At 45.5% G+C, this 19905-nt stretch overlaps 1 protein-coding gene across 5 annotated transcripts in view; it reads right to left on the bottom strand.

Moving 5' to 3' along the window:
* Positions 1 to 1747: 1747 nt before the first annotated feature.
* The window catches only part of PTPRQ (protein tyrosine phosphatase receptor type Q), a 260138-nt gene continuing 241980 nt past the window's right edge, over positions 1748 to 19905 (bottom strand). For 4 of the 5 annotated variants that reach the window (XM_030214581.1, XM_030214584.1, XM_030214583.1 and 1 more), the window contains 7 exons: positions 18240 to 18316; positions 16477 to 16611; positions 15959 to 16084; positions 12868 to 13016; positions 6364 to 6499; positions 3674 to 3797; positions 1748 to 1788 (listed from right to left, as the gene is read on the bottom strand). In XM_030214581.1, coding sequence (XP_030070441.1) covers positions 1751 to 1788; positions 3674 to 3797; positions 6364 to 6499; positions 12868 to 13016; positions 15959 to 16084; positions 16477 to 16611; positions 18240 to 18316 — 785 coding nt within the window. In that variant the 3' untranslated portion in view covers positions 1748 to 1750. Of the gene's footprint in view, positions 1789 to 3673; positions 3798 to 6363; positions 6500 to 12867; positions 13017 to 15958; positions 16085 to 16476; positions 16612 to 18239; positions 18317 to 19905 lie in introns of those variants that run through there. The other variant, XM_030214585.1, reaches the window with a different exon arrangement.

The raw sequence follows: 19905 nt of genomic DNA, 5'->3' as shown, positions 1-19905 counted from the left end.
GAATAAATGGATAACATGTGTTTCATATAAAGCCTAAATGAAACAAGAGCTGGGCGGAATAATTCACCAGAGACCTGAACAGCTGTGACTACTACCTTTCCTTTTCAATCTGCTTTTTTGGTGTACTAGTAAAAAAGGCCTGTTTCTGACACAAATGAAACGGGCGCTAGCAAGGTTTTCCTCGGAGTGTGTATGTTTGAGAGAGTGTATGTGCGAGTGTGTGTGTGTGTGTGTGTGTGTGGGAGAGAGAGAGAGTGAGTCTGGGTGCAAGTGTGTCTGTGAGAGAGAGTGTGTGTGTGAGAATGAGAGTGTGTGCAAGTGCGTATGTGAGACACAGTGTGTGTGAGAGAGAGAGAGTGAGTCTGGGTGCAAGTGTGTCTGTGAGAGAGAGTGTGTGTGTGTGAGAATGAGAGTGTGTGCAAGTGCATATGTGAGACACTGTGTATGAGAGAGAGAGAGAGTGAGTCTGGGTGCAAGTGTGTCTGTGAGAGAGAGTGTGTGTGTGAGAATGAGAGTGTGTGCAAGTGCGTATGTGAGACACAGTGTGTGAGAGAGAGATATGCTAACCATTGTTACTAGAAGACTGGAAGTGTTTCCATGAAAAAAAAAATTCAAAGGTATGTGAGAAAAGACTTTTTAACTAAGAAAGTGATGGATTCTTTTGAACCAGACTTTCAGTGGAAGTTAGAGGAATTAAAATAGTGGCCAAATTGCAATGTCCGTGGAACAGAGACAACAGAGACCTTAGTGGTAGAGGAAAAATGCAAGACTACAGATCAAGCAAGACCAATGAGAGTACCATAGACAGAGTGGATGGATGAAACTGATTCCTCTATCTTTCTGTATCTACCAGCCTTTTCCTATCTTAGCTCTAAATGGGAAATGGGGAATATTGACAGATTCTACTGTTCATCAGTTAAACCAGTCCAGCATGTATCACAGTGTACCATAAAACAAACTTTTATTTATTACAATTTTACAAAAGATGTAAGAAAGTGAGGTACTTTAGAATATATTTGCAATAGCCAACCACATGAAAAAACAAACAAACTCTGGCAGTCAGAAGTCATTTTAAATAGCCCCAAGTGTCCCCGAGGAGCTACCGTGTGCTGTGTAAAAGCCAAATAATCCACGCAGTGTCAGGGGGGGGGGTGACTCTTCAGCTGTTCGGGATCAGGAGATGATATCCCAGCACTTGCGACACAAAGAGGTTCCAAAGACAAGAACAGACATTTAGGTCAAGATCATTGATTCAGCTCAAGAAGTAACGTCAACGCCCTGGAAGCAACATTACATGTTCAGGCCAAAGAATTAAACAGTGCTTACTTCAAAACTGAACACATAAACACTGGAATACGCTCACCAACAAAATGTAAAATACTTCATATCGTATTTGGCTACTTTTTAATCTTCAAGAAAAAATACAAAATAGAAACCCAGTATCATTCTTCAAAGCAGAGTATCAGTTACGAGTCATATTTATTTATCCCCCGATTGGGAGTGTGCAGGACGACTGCATATTGCTACTCCCAACTGATTTGCATAAAATAAGTTATCACATTTATCGAGGCACGGTGATAGAGAAAAACATTGCAATTCCATTGCTTTGGTTTCATTTTTCAAGGTGTTATTAGGAGTTGCATGTACGTGAGTGTGTGTTGAGGGGAGGGAGGCGAGGAACTCATTTGGCCCCGAGGTTTGAAAAATCTTCTGTTGCTTTGCAGGATCTTTTTTTTTTTTTTTTTTTTAATTACATTGTTGTTTCTTCCCATTCAAGTTCCACATCACCTATCGAAAGAGAAAAATGTGATCACTAAAATGTCCTTTGTTTCTCTATGGATGAAGAGTAGTGTCTCATGTATGGTACAGCAGTGCGTTGTAATATAGCAGTCAGTAGGTGATACAGCTACAATGAAAATATATAATCACAAGAAAACATAAGAATTTATATAAGGCGCTTAAAAAATCCATACAGTACACATTTCTGCCTAAGCGTATTCTATAAGCGGTGCCTACAACTATATACCTCCATTTACACCAACGAAAATGTGGCGCAAATTCCCACATGTAGATTTATGCACACTGGGCCATATTCTATAACTTCATGTGTAAATTTGGGAATATCCATGGAACACCCATTTCCCTGCCACTTTTGAACTGCACACATTAGAATTTAGGCGCACTTCATTACGCGTAAATTCTAATTATTGCCAATTACTGCTCATTATTGCTTCTTAAGTGATGCTATCAATGCTAATTAGCTTAGTAAGGGCCCAATTATCAGCTCTAATTGGCCTGTTCGATTAAATTACATGCGCCCAAATTTGCACATGAAATTTAAAAGACAAATTAATTGAACAGGCCAATTAGTGCTGATAATTGGGCCCCAACAATCATTGGCTTCTTCAATTAAATTGCGTGTGCCCAAATTTGTAAATGCAATTTAAAGCGCCATTTATAGAATTTGGGAATATTTGGATAACAAAGTTACACACCCGATCATAAGAATAATAACAGACTAAACTACAATTCAAACTCACCACATACAAATGAGTACCTCAATTTCCACCCAAAATTTCTAGTTCCCTGTCATTACGTACTTGTTTAATAAATAAAATCACAGTCTACAATTATCAGCAACTCCTGACATCTTCCCAATTGAGCTGCTACCAAATGCAGCCTTTAAAACATATCCTTTCAATTGTGCTTTAAAAATGTTTGCATCTGACAGCTTCCTAATTGAAACTGGCAAATGATTCCACTCCACCGGGCTTGCAATAGAAAATGTACAGGCCCTTGAATCTTTAAAATGTATGTTATGCAATTCTGGCATGATCAACAACATTGCATCTGATAACTGCAACAATCTTGAAGGAGGGGAAAGGGACTTGATATACTGCCTTTTGTGGTTTTTGCAACTACATTCAAAGCAGTTTACATAGTATATATAGGTACTTATTTGTACCTGGGGCAATGAAGGGTTAAATGCCCAGAGTCACAAGGAGCTGCTGTGGGAATCAAACCCACTTCCCTGGGATCAAAGTCTACTGCACTAACCACTAGGCTACTCCTCCACTTGAAGAACTATAAACCCTCAATTCATCCATAAAAATGAAGCATCTTGTTGGAAAACTATGAATAACAAGCAAAATTTTATATATCATCTGATATTCAACGGGCAACCAATGCAATCTTGCTAAATAGGACGTAATGGGATGCTAACGTGACACACTCGTCACCAACCTCATGGTGGAATTCTGAATCACCTGAAAAGAATGTAAACTATTTGAAGCTAACCCTAGATACAGAGAATTACAGTAGTCCACTTTAGATAAAATTTAAACTTCGTTAAACTGTCCTAAAATCCTCAGGTGGTAGCGAGGGCTTAATTCTGTTAAGCAGGTGCAACTTTAAAAATTGTTCTCATATTAAAACTTGAAACTGTGGATTAAATGACAACAAAACTGTACATCTGATCGTACAACATCCACCCCCACCACCATCCAATCAGGAATACCATTCGCTTTCGACCTTCCAATCATCATAACCTCCATTTTTTTTCAATGCTAACTTATTTTCTCTAAGCCATCCAGCAATATCAGCAAAAACTGCTTGAAGTCTGCATTTACCAGTGGATCTTCAAGAGGAAACAAAAAGAAAGACATCTCCTTACCTTCCATGGCGTCTAGCGAGTCCATCTTCTGAAGTGCAGAATAATTCACAAAGCAGATTGCCTGATTGTTTCCTTTGCTTGCCAGTAACTCTAAGACGCATTGATGCAGATACATATATTGTGCCTGGAGGAGTTAGAGAGTTGAAGGGGTGACATGGCTAAGAAGGAAAAGTGGCTTCATGGTTAGAACGAAAGAAGAAATCCGCCAAGAGACGGAGAACTCAAAACGCCCCACGGTAGATACAACAGTACAACAAAAAAAAGTGGGAGAGCGACCAAGGATACCCAAGACTGGAAGATGTATATTGATTAGAACGTTTATTGAAGTATGAAGACTCGACACAACGTCATGTTTCGGTCGTTCAAATCAAACGCAGTGTGTGCAGAAGTCTGTTTAGACCAACGCGTTGTAAGGAGGAGGTAGAAGGAAGGCAGAGAAGAGCTGATAGTGACAGTAAGCGAGGAAAGGAGAAAAACCCTCAGAGGGGAAAAGGGAGTAGGAGACTGATGAGAAGGGAAGAGAACTACAGAGCCCAGCAACACTTGCAAGGGAGGAGGGAACAAGAGAAACAGTACCACAACTCCCAGCAGGTAGTAGAGTCAGGGGGTGATTGGGAGATGGAGGATAATCAGGGGGAGGAGCAGCACCTGGGAGAGAGGGTGGGGGAAGACTCCATGGAGTGGGAGGAGATTGAACTAGGGGAGGAAAGTGAAAATGTCATGAAGGAGAGTGGGGAGGAGCAGATGGAGTTCTTTTGCTCTGGACAAAGGAAGGTGGAAATGGGTGAGACTGCGGAGAGAGAAGCCAGAGGTTTGGGGCCGCTAAGTGACAATGCCTAGTGGAGATCTGACTTCATGGAACTAGCGGGATTAAGTACCTGAAGAAGGTCAGTCTGAACATTTTGTGGGAGGTTGTCAGAGTGCTGGTGGCTGATAAGCGAGGGTGGTGAAAATGCCTCCAACTCCTAGGCAGTAGAAGAAAGGAGAGGAGGAATAGACTGATCCACAGGTTGATCCCAAGTTGTTAGCGAGTTCTAAGACTGAACTGTTCTGAACTGTTGTTGATTGCTGTGTGTTGGAGAAGTGAAGCAAGGTGCACAGAGGCCAGCAGCTGTAGTACAGTGGACATACTGTTTTCCCGCTGCTACCGCTGTGGAATAAAGTACTCTGCAGAATAAATATAATACTGTGAATAATTACTTTTTGCAAGTGAGCAGAAGCAGTTCCTCTTAGGAGGTGGATTAGCCCCAATTGTGTGGGTGAAGGCGGACAGCACGGAGAGATGTTAAGTCGAGATCAGACAGCACGGAGAGGTGCAGGCTGACAGCGTCTACTCTAACAACAGTCTTTTTAAAGACTATTGTGCTACTTTGAAGATTTTTCTTCATCATTTTTGAGAAACATTCTGCGAAAGAGACTCCTGATGCAGGCCTAACGGCTGAAACACGGCGTTGTGTCGAGTCTTCATACTTCAATAAACTTTCTAATCAATATACATCTTCCAGTCTTTGGTATCCTTGGTCGCTCTCCCAAATTTTTTTCTGTTTCAATGGTTAGAACAACAGGCTATGAACCAGCAACGTTAAGGTTCAAATGCTGCTACTGAAAATCATTGTAGCCTTCGACAAGTCATTTATCTCTCATTTGCTCAGGTCCCCAATTAGGGGGCAATTCTATAAATTTACATATCTGCAGTTACACCAGCCAGAGACCTGGCATAACTGCAGATGTCTAACTCCCCTGTTTACTGAGCAACACTAGGGGCTGCAGTGTTGATTTCAGAGTTCCAGAGGAACCCTGGTACAGTCTAATAATATTAGACCTATAGGTAATATTTTGCATGACCACTTTGCACAGGAAATAATCTGGATAGCTCGGGGACTGGGTCGGTCCGGATTTTTGGACTTTCTGGGTTCTCAGGTAGTGCTTGTTTTACCATGATTTACCCAGCAGCCAGCCCTTCTTCCATTCTCCCAGGCCCCCAAGGGCCCCCTATGGCTACACCTCCACTTTCCTTCCCTCTCCCGTCCCTTCTCCCTTCTCGCATGGTCCAGCATCTTTCCCCCCAACTCCCGGCCCTGCCCGCTTGCTTTTTGTCACCTTTCCTGAAGTCTTTGGTGCTGCAGTACCAGCGGCAGCCTTACTCACTGGCTGCCTCCGGTATGTACCAGGCCTATCCCCTCTGACCCATCCCACCCCTAGCGATGCAACTTCCTGTTGTCGGAAGGGCAGGACGAGTCAAATGGGAAACACCCACTGCAGCACCAAAGACTTCATGAAAGGTAACAAACAGCAAACGGGCAGGACCAGGAATGGGTGGAAAGAGGCCGGACTGTGCAAGGGGAGGAGGGAGGGAAGGGGAGAGGTGTAGCCAAGGGGGGCATCGGGACCTGGGAGAATGAAGGTAGCAAGCGCGCTGGGCTGGGAACAGAGGAAGAGAAGCTGTACAGGGGAGGGGAGAATCCGGATTCTCAGATGGTTGGCAGGTAAATTTAAAGGTTCTGGATTTCCAGCATTCGGATTTCCAGACTTCTACTGTATAAATAAATCAGGATATCATCTTTAGTCTGGCAGGAACTCTGGTTGCAACAATGTCCTAGGATCTTTATATTATAGAAACACGTCGTTTACTCTGAGGAAAAGTCAGGGAAATATATTATTATTCACATATCGTCATAGTTCTATCTTACCAGGTTCTGCACCATACACATTCTTTCACTTCTTATTTCTGTAACGAGTCCATAGATATCCACAAAGTCATGATGGTTGATGTGCTGGATTACATGATCCAGCACAATATAAAGCCCTGTTCTCCCAACACCAGCACTGCAAAGAAGAAAAGAGAGGGAGAAAAAAACTCCATTTATTTCATCCTTACAAAAAAAGTAATTTCAAAATGTAGAAATTAACAACATTGCTGTAAAATAAACGATGGAACCTGCCAGAGTTCTCAAGTTCTCTCCTTGCCAGGAGGTAGATGAACATGCAGAACACTCAATAAACGGATCATAGCTGAACGCAAAGTTGCACAGATGTAAAACACAAAAGCTTGTACTCGCAAAGGGGCTGATGCAGAGAGCCACATAGTACAGCCAGCTCAATGCATGGCTTTTTCCGAGAAAATTAGCGAGATAGAAATAGTGAACTATGCAGCATGCAATGAGCATGCAAATTACTGTCACGTTTTCAACATGACGTTCATTGCAAAATGGCACCCTTCTGGTCAGTGCCTGAATTTTTCCCTTATGGGGTAGACTGACCCTGCCGGGTGCATCTCTCATTACGAAATGACTTGAGTGGGTTCAAGGGAGACTGAGTGAAGGGTCAGTTGTGGGGAGGGCTGCCATAAGACATCAGAAATTTTAAGGCAGGGAATGGGGTTTGAATTGGAGAGACAGGGCCACTAGGCTACCATGGGTTATTTTTGGAAATCGGGGCAAGGAAATTGGATGAAAGGAGGAGGCTTCTGGACCACCAGGACTTTTTGGTTATGTTGGGGGAGGGGTGGGATTGGTTCGGTGGTGGAGGGATTGGCTGCTAGGTTATCAAGAACCAAGTAGCGCCATATATAGAATCCAGAGGTGGTGGAGGGATTGGCTGCTAGGTTATCAAGAACCAAGTAGTGCCATATATAGAATCCAGAGGTGGTGGAGGGATTGGCTGCTAGGTTATCAAGAACCAAGTAGCGCCATATATAGAATCCAGAGGATATCGTGTAGATAAATGCTCTCACAGCAGGTAAAATTTAATTTAAAATGAGTCAGGTCAGTATTCAGCTGCCAGTTTTAGTGGGTTTTTTTTTCAAATGCAAGCCACAGCAGTCAAAAAGTATCCAGATATTTAGTACCAACTATTTGGATAAGTTCCAGCGATGAATATCCAGATAAAGTGGTCAATGAAGGAACTCATCTGGGTAGCAGTGAAATTCAATCTACTATCCGGATAATCTAGGACAGCCTTTTTGCTCTAAGTTTTTCGGACAGTGGGCTGAATATCAACTTCATCCAGATGAGTTCTGGGAGGAGTAGCCTAGTGGTTAGTGCAGTGGACTTTGATCCTGGGGAACTGAGTTCAATTCCCACTACAGCTCCTTGTGACTCTGGGCAAGTCACTTAACCCTCTATTGCCCCTGGTACAAAATAAGTACCTGAATATATGTAAACTGCTTTGATATAGTTGCAAAAACCTCAGAAAGGCAGTATATCAAGTCCCATTTCCCTTTCCCTATTTGTAGATTCTACATGGAATGTTGCTACTATTTGAGATTCTGTGGCTACTATTTGAGATTCTACATGGAATGTTGCTGTTGCTACTATTTGAGATTCTGGAATGTTGCTACTATTTGAAGATTCTACATGGAATGTTGCTAGGGGAGGAGTAGCCTAGTGGTTAGTGCAGTGGACTTTGATCCTGGGGAACTGAGTTCGATTCCCACTGCAGCTCCTTGTGACTCTGGGCAAGTCAATTAACCCTCCATTGCCCCTGGTACAAAATAAGTACCTGAATATATGTAAACTGCTTTGAATGTAGTTGCAAAAACCTCAGAAAGGCGGTATATCAAGTCCCATTTCCCTTCCCCCTTTCCCTTATGACATCACATCACAATATCAGAAGTGAGCCAAGTATTGGGCAATCAAGCCATTGTGACATCACTGATGAGGTTGGCTCTTATTGGTGGAATGAGTGGAGGAGTAGCCTAGTGGTTAGTGCAGTGGACTTTGATTCTGGGGATCTGAGTTTGATTCCCACTGCAGCTCCTTGTGACTCTGGGCAAGTCACTTAACCCTCCATTGCCCCTGGTACAAAATAAGTACCTGAATATATGTAAACCGCTTTGAATGTAGGGGAGGGAAGAAGGAGGTCAAGGGCCATAGCTGTCTGTAAGGATATCCAGAGGCAGCATTCTGAAGACCTTGGTCGGCTCCATCCAAATAAGTGCTTTTGAATATTGACCTGAATGTATTTTTTAAAACGTTCCCATTGGAAGTTGCATATATTACCCTTGTTATTTAGAAGCCCGTCAGGTTTTCAGGATATCCCTGGTGGATATGCATGGAAGATTTGCATACAATGGAGATGACTGGCATGCAAATCTGTCTCATGCATGTTGATTGGGGATATCCTGAGGACCGGACTGACTGGTGGTTCCTCGGGACAGGTTTAAAACCCACTGCTTTACAGAACAATCCTGTAAAAGCACATAATTGGAAATCATACTTTTAATATTAAACTTTTCTTCCAGAGATAAATACATAAGGCCAATTTCTAAAAGGCATTTGAAAAGTGCTCACCCTCCCTGCAGCTAAAAGATCAAGTTTATGTAGAGGTCATGACCTAGGGTTCTGCCTTGACTGTAGCAGCTCTTTGCTGCCCCTTAGAAGATGCCGCTCTAGGTTACGAGTCAAAAGCAATGTTAAAGAGGTGGGCTTTCAGTCTAGATTTAAAGGTGGCCAAGGATGGGGCAAGACGTAGGGGCTCAGGAAGTTTATTCCAGGCGTAGGGTGCAGCGAGACAGAAGGCGCGAAGTCTGGAGTTGGCAGTAGTGGAGAAGGGAACAGATAAGAAGGATTTATCCATGGAGCGGAGTGCACGGGAAGGGGTGTAGGGAAGGACGAGTGTGGAGAGATACTGGGGAGCAGCAGAGTGAGTACATTTATAGGTTAGTAGAAGGAGTTTGAACAGGATGCGAAAACGTATAGGGAGCCAGTGAAGCGACTTGAGGAGAGGGGTAGTATGAGTAAAGCGACCCTGGCGGAAGATGAGACGGGCAGCAGAGTTTTGAACCAATTGGAGAGGGGAGAGGTGATTAAGTGGGAGGCCAGCAAGAAGCAGATTGCAGTAGTCTAAATGAAAGGTGACAAGGGTGTGGATGAGGGTTTTGGTAGAGTGCTCGGAAAGAAAGGGGCGGATTTTACAGATGTTGTAAAGAAAGAAACGACAGGTCTTGGCGATCTGCTGGATATGAGCAGAGAAGGAAAGAGAAGAGTCAAAGATGACCCCAAGGTTTTGAGCTGAGGAGACAGGGAGAATGAGAGAGCCATCAACAGAAATAGAAAACGGGGGGAGCGGGGAGGTGGGTTTGGGGGGGAAAATGAGAAGCTCGGTTTTGGTCATATTTAATTTCAGGTGGCATTGAGACATCCAGACAGCAATGTCAGACAAGCACACTGAAACTTCGGTTTGGATGCAAGGTGAGATATCAGGCGTAGAAAGGTAGATTTGGGAGTCATCAGCATAGAGATGGTAGGAAAAGCCATGGGATGAGATTAATGAACCAAGGGAAGAAGTGTAGATAGAAAAGAGGAGGGGACCAAGAACAGAACCCTGAGGTACGCCAATAGGCAGAGGGATAGAAGTAGAAGAGGATCCACCAGAGTGAACACTAAAGGTGCGGAGGGAGAGGTAGGAAGAGAACCAGGAAAGGACAGAGCCCTGGAATCCAAGTGAGGACAGGGTATCGAGAAGTATGCTGTGATCGACAGTGTCAAAAGCAGTGGAAAGATCAAGAAGAATGAGGATGGAATATTGACCTCTGGATTTAGCCAGTAATAGGTCATTGGAGACTTTAGTAAGCGCAGTTTCGGTTGAGTGGAGAGGGCGAAAACCAGATTGTAGTGGGTCAAGAATAGCATGTGAGGAGAGAAAATCAAGGCAGCGGTGGTGCTACTACTTAACATTTCTAAAGCGCTACTAGGGTTACGCAGCGCTGTACAATTTAACATAGAAGGACAGTCCCTGCTCAAAGAGCTTACAATCTAAAGGACAAGTGAACAGTCAGTCCGATAGGGGCAGTCAAATTGGGGCAGTCTGGATTTCCTGAAAGGTAAGAGTTAGGTGCCGAAAGCAGCATTGAAGAGGTGGGCTTTAAGCAAAGACTTGAAGATGGGCAGGGAGGGGGCTTGGCGTAAGGTCTCAGGAAGGTTGTTCCTAGCATAGGGTGAGGCAAGGCAGAATGAGCGGAGCCTGGAGTTGGCGGTGGTGGAGAAGGGTACTGAGAGAATGGATTTATCCTGTGAATGGAGGTTACGGGCGGGAACGTAAGGGGAGATGAGGGTAGAAAGATAGTGAGGGGCAGCAGACTGAGTGCATTTGTAGGTAAGAAGGAGAAGCTTGAACTGAATGCGGTATCTGATTGGAAGCCAGTGAAGTGACCTGAGGAGAGGGGTGATATGAGTATATCGGTTCTGGCGGAATATAAGACGTGCAGCAGAGTTCTGAACAGATTGAAGGGGGGATAGGTGGCTAAGTGGGAGGCCGGTGAGGACTAAGTTGCAGTAGTCAAGGCGAGAGGTAATGAGAGCATGGACGAGAGTACGGGTGGTGTGTTCAGAGAGGAAAGGGCGAATTTTGCTGATGTTAAAGAGGAAGAAGCGACAGGTCTTGGCTATCTGCTGGATATGCGCAGAGAAGGAGAGAGAGGAGTCAAAGATGACTCCGAGGTTGCGGGCAGATGAGACGGGGAGGATGAGGGTGTTATCAACTGAGATAGAAAGTGGAGGAAGAGGAGAAGTGGGTTTTGGTGGAAAGACGATGAGCTCGGTCTTGGACATGTTCAATTTCAGGTGGCGGTTGGACATCCAGGCAGCAATGTCGGATAAGCAGGCTGATACCTTTGCCTGGGTCTCCGCGGTGATGTCTGGTGTGGAGAGATACAGCTGGGTGTCATCAGCATAGAGATAATACTGGAAACCATGAGATGAGATCAGGGAGCCCAGGGAAGAGGTGTAGATTGAGAAGAGAAGGGGTCCAAGGACAGATCCCTGGGGAACACCAACAGATAGCAGGATGGGGGTGGAGGAGGATCCATGAGAGTGAACTCTGAAGGTGCGGTGGGAGAGATAGGAGGAGAACCAGGAGAGGACAGAGCCCTGGAACCCAAATGAGGACAGTGTGGCAAGAAGTAAATCATGATTGACAGTGTCAAAAGCGGTGGATAGATCGAGGAGGATGAGGATGGAGTAGTGCAGCTGCAACCATGGGGTCATGGCCTGAAAATATTGGGAACCGCTGTGATAGTCTATAATATCATGAATGGGATGGATGGATAAATAGGGAATGGCTCTTTATCCTCTGAACTAGTACCAGCCTTAGACGTCACTCCATGACGCCGATAGGCCACACTTTTAAAACAAAGGAAATATTTTTTCACCCAACACACAGTTAAATTGTGAAATTTGTTCTCAAAGGATGTGTTGAAAGCAATTAGCGTAGGTGGGTTTAAAAAAGGGTTAGACAAGTTCCTGGAGGAAAAGATCCATGTTATTATTATCCAGCTAGTCTTGAGAGAGTCAATACTTACCCCTGGGTATGAGAAAGAAGGACTGGATCTAGTCTTTGAAATCCTACTAGGTATATGTGACCTGGATACACCACCATCAGAGAGAGAAAGCTGGGTTTCGTGGGCCTTTGGTCTGATCCAGTATGACAATTTCTTTTGTTCTTCAACCATTTTAGCTTTCACTTGCTAAATGATGTGCTTACAAAAATATCACAAAAAATCAGGAAGCTTCCATGGCCCTATTTATTTTTGTTACATTTGTACCCTGCACTTTCCCACTCATGGCAGGCTCAATGTGGCTTACATGGGGCAATGGAGAGTTAAGTGACTTGCCCAGAGTCACAAGGAGCTGCCTGTGCCTGAAGTGGGAATCAAACTCAGTTCCCCAGGACCAAAGTCCACCACCCTAACCACTAGGCCACTCCTCCACTATTGCTACTATTTGAGATTCCATGTAGAAGTCGGCCCTTGCAGATCACCACCGCGCAGGCTTTCCTGCACGTATGTGCAGGACGTCAGACTCACAGAAACAGAAGCCTGCACAGCACAGCCTTCTACATGGAATGTTGCTAGTGGAATAGCAACATTCCATGTAGAATCTCCAATAGTATCTATTTTATTTTTGTTACATTTGTACCCTGCGCTTTCCCACTCATGGCAGGCTCAATGTGGCTTACAAGGGGCAATGGAGGGTTAAGTGACTTGCCCAGAGTCACAAGGAGCTGCCTGTGCCTGAAGTGGGAATCGAACTCAGTTCCTCAGGACCAAAGTCCACCACCTTAACCACTAGGCCAACCCAACACGAGAATAAAGGGGTCTATATGCCCTGATCATTTTTACTTCCTTGACCAGATTAAGGGGCTTCCAGGAGCTGATCAACACCCTAAAAAAGAAACGCCCAACTCTCATTTCTTACCTGCAGTGTACAATTATGGGTGTGTTATCCTGAGCTCTGCTGGCTCGAATCATCCTTACGAAATGAATTAAAGGTACCGTCATGTCAGGAACACCATGTTCCGGCCAGGAGGAGAAGTTATACTGGCGTACCATCATGTAGTCTCCATGCTGGAAAGCAAAAGGTCAAAAACATTCTCTTAGATCCAGAGGGGGAAAAGCGATGGGATCAGATTGCAAAGCGGCAAGGCTGGGCAGCGGTGAGGTGGTTGATTTTCATGTGGAGGCTGATTTCAAATAGGACGTGGAGAGGGGAATTCACATGTCCAAGTCAGGACATGAGGAATTCTCATACTAGTTTACAAGAGGTTCACCAAACATAGACACCCCCCCCCCCCCTCAATTTTCAGCCGGATGTATCCAGCGAGCAGCATTGAATATCCGGTTTCAGTTTTATCTGCAGAAACTTAACCCGATATCTAGTACTAACCAGTTAAGTGTTTAGCAGTTAAAGATAGGCTGCATAAATACCAGGCCTATCTTAACCACTAAACTTAGTCAGTTAGCGTTGAATATTTGTGCTTAACCAGGTACGTCATACAACATATCTGGTTAGCGGTTACCCATTAAGTGATAATATTCAGCGGGGATAACCGGATAGCTTATGCTAAATATTAGCAGTTAGGCGGCTAAGCACCATTTTACTAGCTAGAACCCATTCCTGGCCAGTTAAATAGTGCTGAATATCGGGGGGGGGGGGGGGGGGGGAGGGGGGGAGGGAGCTTCTTGTAAAATAGGAGCAGGGCTGCACGTCCAAGGCCTTCCTTGTCCAGAGGGAGCAGCAATTTTAGAAAAGTGCACATGGGGAAAACAGAACTTTCCCTCCCCACATAGACGTGGGAGCAGCCTTCTAAAATTGCTGTTCCCTCACCAAATGGTCCCGATCAGCAGCACCCCCTCTCATGGAACCATCCCCCGAGCAACCCTTCCCTTTCCAGCAAATTCTAACCCCTCCAGATTCATCGCTTGACAGGTCCCCCAGGCTCATCCCCCAAAAAAGCCTCCCCAATGGTCCCCCCAGACAGTAAGACTGACCTCTAGTGACCTTACTGCTAGAGGTTTGGGCAGCCATTTGCAGCCCTGAGGCCAAATCACGGCAGGAATGAGTGAGCACCACTCCCATCCCACTAGACCCTATGGACCTTAAGTAAGGCAGGTGTTGGTGTCAAGAGGGTGGGGGACCTCCCAAGGGATGGGGGGCCCTTCCTAAGGAGGTTTGGCCCACAGGATGGAGGTTGCTTCCAAAGGAGGGAACCACTTTGTAGGCACATACTCACACGAGGGGGTGAAGGCAGGGGTGTGCTGGTAAATTTTTAACAACAGGCTCTTTCTCCGGACGAAGCCAGCTCTGCAGTTGGAAGGGCCAGGGGTGGCCGGGGGGATGGGGGTTGGTGGGGTGGGGAAGCAACACTTGCCTCTCTCTCCTCCCTCCCTTCGTTCGGGCACGCTAGGCATACCTTTGCTGGCCAATAAATGGACTGCCACCACTCCCAACGTCTTGCTCTGAGCAGCATGCTGGAACTTCTCTCACATGCTCGAGAAGTCCCAGCCTGCTGCCCGGAGCTGGAAACAAGGAGCGGGGAGCAGCAGCAGTCTATTTACTTGGCTCAGCATCCCCACCAGCAAAGTAAAAGAGAATTCAGCAGGGGGCCCAAGCCCACATTTTGGGAGCCAGTTGTTAAAGTAGCCATGGAGGGCCCTACTTTAACAACCGGCTCCCCAAATTCTTAAAAACTTAACAACCGGCTCTTGCGAGCCTGTGAGAACCTGCTCCAGCACACCACTGGGTGAAGGGGAGGCCTGCCTTGAAGAGGGATTTCCTCTGGAGAGCTACTGTTGGGGGGGGGACCTTCTGTTGGGTTGTCAGATGTGAGCTTTGGGGGGGGGGGGAAGCTGGAAATTGCTGTGGGGAAGATTACTGGTGCATGGGGCATGTTGACGTGGGGAATACTACTTTGAGAGGTGCAAAGGGGATTGGACGGCAGAGGGGGTGATCATGGTGGCAATGGACAATGGGGTGCGGGTAGTCAGGGAGGCTCAAAACATAAGGTTTATATATGCCCCCTAGAGCAGGCACTTAGATGTGCCTCAGAGCAGGTATAAATTTCAATGTCTAGATTTCCCAATGCACATAGGGAAGGCACATCTGTATTGTAGGCCTGCCCAGACCGCTCCCTCTCCCTACCCTCTCCACGCCCCCTTGCCAGCCACACGACCTAAGCTTCCATGTCCTGAAATGGCACTTAAATATCTGTACCCAGTGCTTTTTTTGTAGTGAAAAAGGTGCCGGTACTCAAATGCTAGACCACCCTTCAGGAATGGGGTAATCACTGAGGGACCCACCCCACAATAGCCAGGCCCCCTGCAACCAGTCACAGAACCTATGACAAGGCAAAATTGGTGTGTAGAGCCTGAGCTCTGTCATTAAAACCTGGGGTCCATGGGTCAATTTTAGCAGACAGTGGGAAAGGTGCCGGTACTCAGTACCCCCAAGTACCCCCTCAAAAAAAGCCCTTTCTGTACCTCTCCAGACATTTAGATGCTGACATTTGCAAATGGGGATGCTTCTAAAACAGCCTCCTTCATGTCAGGTAGTTTCTAAGCTTTTTTAGCATAACATTTGGAGGTAAATTAAATGTTTGCTTCGTCAAGGATTTTTGACAACACAGATTAGATGAAAATGAATCAGGCCTCAAACTTATGACTGATAATAACTTGTTTTTTTGGGAAGAGGAGGAGGATCTGGGGACAGGAGAAATGGGCTACAGGAAAATGTATCTTCTTTTGGTTTTATTTTCTTTTTAAAGTAAATACCCAACTGATTATAAAAAGATTATAGACGTTGGGATCTCTTAGTCCTAAACCCCATTTTTAAGTCTGTTTTTTAGAGAATCTTCACATTAAACTGAAGGCTCTATTTACTAAGTTGCGTTAATGTGTTAACACACATTAATACAGATTAAAGCATTAATGTGGTTTAATATACATTAAATACCATGAGTCCCATTGTTCCTTAACATCTTAATTCGGCTTACATCATGCCATTCCTTTACCTTTTCAATTTTTATATCTCTGATGGTCCAATCCACTTGAGCATCTTCCACCAACTTGGTAATCACAATATCTCCAAAAACTGTCACCGGTTTGTTATCTTCTGGCCAGTACTGATGGCACCTGATCTGAAGGCAAGATCAGTTAAGAGATTCTGTTGGCAACTGGTGTATATGCGCTCAGGGACATAGAGATACCGTTCAGCCCTGCATATTCAAACACATCACAGACATCTTGGACTTTCACAATTGTTACCAGCGATATAAACGGCCAAGAAGAATTCAGTCTGTTTTTGGATTAAAAAAATGTTTTTCTGAAATTTGGGTGGTTTTTTTTTTTGTTCGTTTCAAACATTCATTCTTAATCTGTGCATTCCGTGCACATTAGAACTTTCTAACACATGCAAATCAATTGTTCACATGTTAATTTGTAGGCTTAGGTGCAAACAATCGAGGTTGCATGCACTAAAAATTTGAAGGCACCCAAACAAGCCCATTGATCATCCTTCCCTCTTACTTACCCGTCCTTTCTCAAAACATTGTGTAAGCATCACTATAGTTTTTGTTCTGGTTTCCCAAACCATTCTCCAGAAATCTCCTACAGTCCCCGGCAACGGTCCTTGTGTAGCAATGAACTCATTTGGGCACAAGTAACCCTACAAGAAAAGCAGTCATTAGGAGTGTGCATTGAAATTGCTTTCAGTTCATATTGTATTTTTATTTTGCTTTCATCTTGTTTTGTGTCTTGTTTGTTGCATTTATCAAAGATGTAATTCCCCCCCAAAAAATGTTTTTTTGAATCAATAAGAGAAATTATAAGATAAATGGTGATTCTGGGGCCCAACCTCACTCCATTCACTAGAGATATTTCCTCCTCAAGTTTGCTCACATCTTCTCCACTTTCCAAACCCCCCTCCCAAATCATTTGGGCCTCCCCAGCATCTCATCCTATCTGTGGTGTCAAAATACTGCAGACTCCCAAAGGCCCTGGAGTGTGTGCTTCAAAATGGCGCCCGTTAAATGGAGGAGGGTTAAAATATGGCATTGTGAGCATTTTCATGGGCAGAAGTTGGGATGAGGCGGGGTTCTTCTGCCCACCCATCTTGGGCCCAGGCCCACCCAAAATTGGGTGCCTGGCTACACCCCTGTTTCCCTCTATTTCTTATATCTCTGCCTTCCCCCGCCGGAAACATACATAAACCTGGTTACTGCAGTGATGATTGTAGGGGGCAGGGGGGGTCATGCATCAGGGCTCTTTGTGGAACTCTGCAATCATGAGCACTGAAATCAGCCAGTCGGTGTTACCCTTAACCAAAGACCATGGCACCCCCCCCCCCCCCAACACACACACATACTAGTTGTTAGCATTGCTTGTGCTGCATTGCCAGTCCCAGTTAACCTAGGAAGAGGAAAACTTGACTCCAGGGCCGTAGCCAGACACCCAATTTTGGGTGGGCCTGGGCCCAAGATGGGTGGGCAGAAGAACTCCATTTGTCCCACAGGTGATTTGGTCTCTCCCTCTCTCGCCTGCATGCCATATGGTCTCTCAAACCCCCCCCCCCCCCCCTCTCCTGCATACCTTTGAAATAGCAGATGTTCACCAGCAGCGAGCAGCAACTAATACACACTGCTCATGTTGGCCCCACAGCCTTCCCTCTGATGCAACTTCCTGTTTCTGCGTAGGCGGGAATACATCAGAGGGAAGGCTATGGGGCCGGTACAAGTAGTATGTATCAGTCGCTGCTCAATGCAGGCGAAGATCTGCTATTTACAAGGTATGCAGGAGGGACAGTCATTGAGAGTTTTTGGCTGGTGGGGCTCGGGGATCCCTGCCAGCCACATCATAGGTGTGTTGCTACTGGGTGGGCCTGAGCTCAAAGTCACCCAGGCCCACCCTTGGCTACGCCACTGCTTGACTCAGAGATGAAACTGCAATAACAGCAATGTAGAGTGTTCCATGCCTCCCCATCACTGAACCCTGATGTTTATTAAAAAAAAGTTATCGTTTTCTTTTTGGAGTGCGTAGCACCATAAATCAGAGGTATACAGGCATTTCAACTTGGACAAAATCTGTGCCATTGGTCATCACTTTGCATCTACTTTGTACCTACAAAACATCAAGAATTCCTACGGCAATGGCCCCTAGTGGAATTTTCAAAGGTTCAGCCACACAGAGGGTTTCTCTTTTAAAAATGGCTTGCAGGGCCACAGGTATGTTGCATCCAGAGGCCCTCACACACTGTGGGGGGTGTATGGAATTGCCCTAAAAATTGTATGTACTTACCGATACATAGCTAGCGTTGATGTAATCTGATCCTGGTACACCAGCATCTGCTATGAGCTTAACTCTGTTATTATTATCTGTAAAATGAAAAAGGTCTATTACATCATATACATAACTTGCTGATGGTTTGATGACAAGAGAAGGAAATCAGTGTAGTTCACTAAGAGGTCCTTTTATCAAACTGCGGTGGGCAGTGGCGTACCAAGGGGGGGCGGTCCGCCCCGAGTGCACGCCGCTGGGGGGGGGTGCTGCGCGCCGGTCAGCGTCGTTGGTTTCCATGCTCCCTGTTCCGGGGCAGAGGGAGCATGGAAACCAACGACGTTGACCAGCGCGCCATACCCCCCCCCAGCGGTGTGCACCCGGGGGGGTTCTTTTGCCGGGGTGGGGGGGTGTCCCTTCGCTGGGGGGGGTCGCGCTGCACGGGGGGGCGCTGCATCCGGGGGGGGCGGGGCGCATCGGCGATCCACCCCTGGTGTCAGCGCCCCTCGGAACGCTACTGGCGACGGGGGCCCTTTTGCCACAACGGGGAAAAAGGCCAAGAAATGGTATGGCCATGTGGTAAGATTTCATTTACCGCTTGGCCATGCGGTGGGGGGGAGCACTTAGTGCCATCCATTGAGGTGACAATACATGAAATCGATTGCTATTCTGGCAATTAAAAGAAATGGGTGTTGCTATTGTTAGGCTGAGCATCTGGTATTTAGGTTGGTCACAGAAGTCATTTTTCTGATTTCCTACCTGACCCCAGTGATAACAACATGTTGGGGTAAATATTCAGCCTGGAGCAGTGAGAGTTTTGCCGACGTTATTTTTAGATATTCATGCCGGGCCATGTCCATGTTTTGGCACTGGAAATCTGGTTTATGAAGTGCCAGTTGGCATACAGCTGGTTAAGTCATTATTCAGGACTTAACCAGCCACGAGTTATCGCATAAAGGGCACTGTTTACTAAGAAGCGCTAGCGTTTTTAGCGCTCGCTAAGGCTAGAGACACCCATATATTCATATAGGAAAGGAATGGAAAACAAAAATGAGGATGCTATAATGCCTTTGTATCGCCCCATGGTGCGACCGCACTTCGAATATTGTGTTCTATTCTGGTCGCCGCATCTCAAAAAGGATATAGTGGACTTAGAAAAGGTGCAGAGAAGGGCGACGAAAATGATAAAGGGGATGGGACAACTTCCCTATGAGGAAAGGCTAAAGCGGGTAGGGCTCTTCAGCTTGAAGAAAAGGCGGCTGAGGGGAGATATGATAGAGGTCTATAAAATAATGAGTGGAGTTGAACGGGTAGATGTGAAGCGTCTGTTCACGCTTTTCAAAAATACTAGGACTAGGGGGCATGCGATGAAGCTATAATGTAGTAAATTTAAAACGAATCGGAGAAAATTTTTCTTCACTCAACGTGTAATTAAACTCTGGAATTCGTTGCCACAGAATGTGGTAAAGGCGGTTAGCTTAGCGGAATTTAAAGAAGGTTTGGACGGCTTCCTAAAGGAAAAGTCCATAGACCGTTATTAAATGGACTTGGGGAAAATCCGCTATTTCTGGGATAAGCAGTATAAAATGTTTTATACATATTTGGGATCTTGCCAGGTATTTGTGACCTGGATTGGCCACTGTTGGAAACAGGATGCTGGGCTTGATGGACCTTTGGTCTGTCCCAG

This window comes from Microcaecilia unicolor, chromosome 9, assembly GCF_901765095.1.
Source record: "Microcaecilia unicolor chromosome 9, aMicUni1.1, whole genome shotgun sequence".
Lineage (NCBI taxonomy): Eukaryota > Metazoa > Chordata > Amphibia > Gymnophiona > Siphonopidae > Microcaecilia > Microcaecilia unicolor.
The sequence above is the reverse complement of the archived record's forward strand: the minus strand, read 5'-3'. Positions and strand labels throughout refer to the sequence as shown.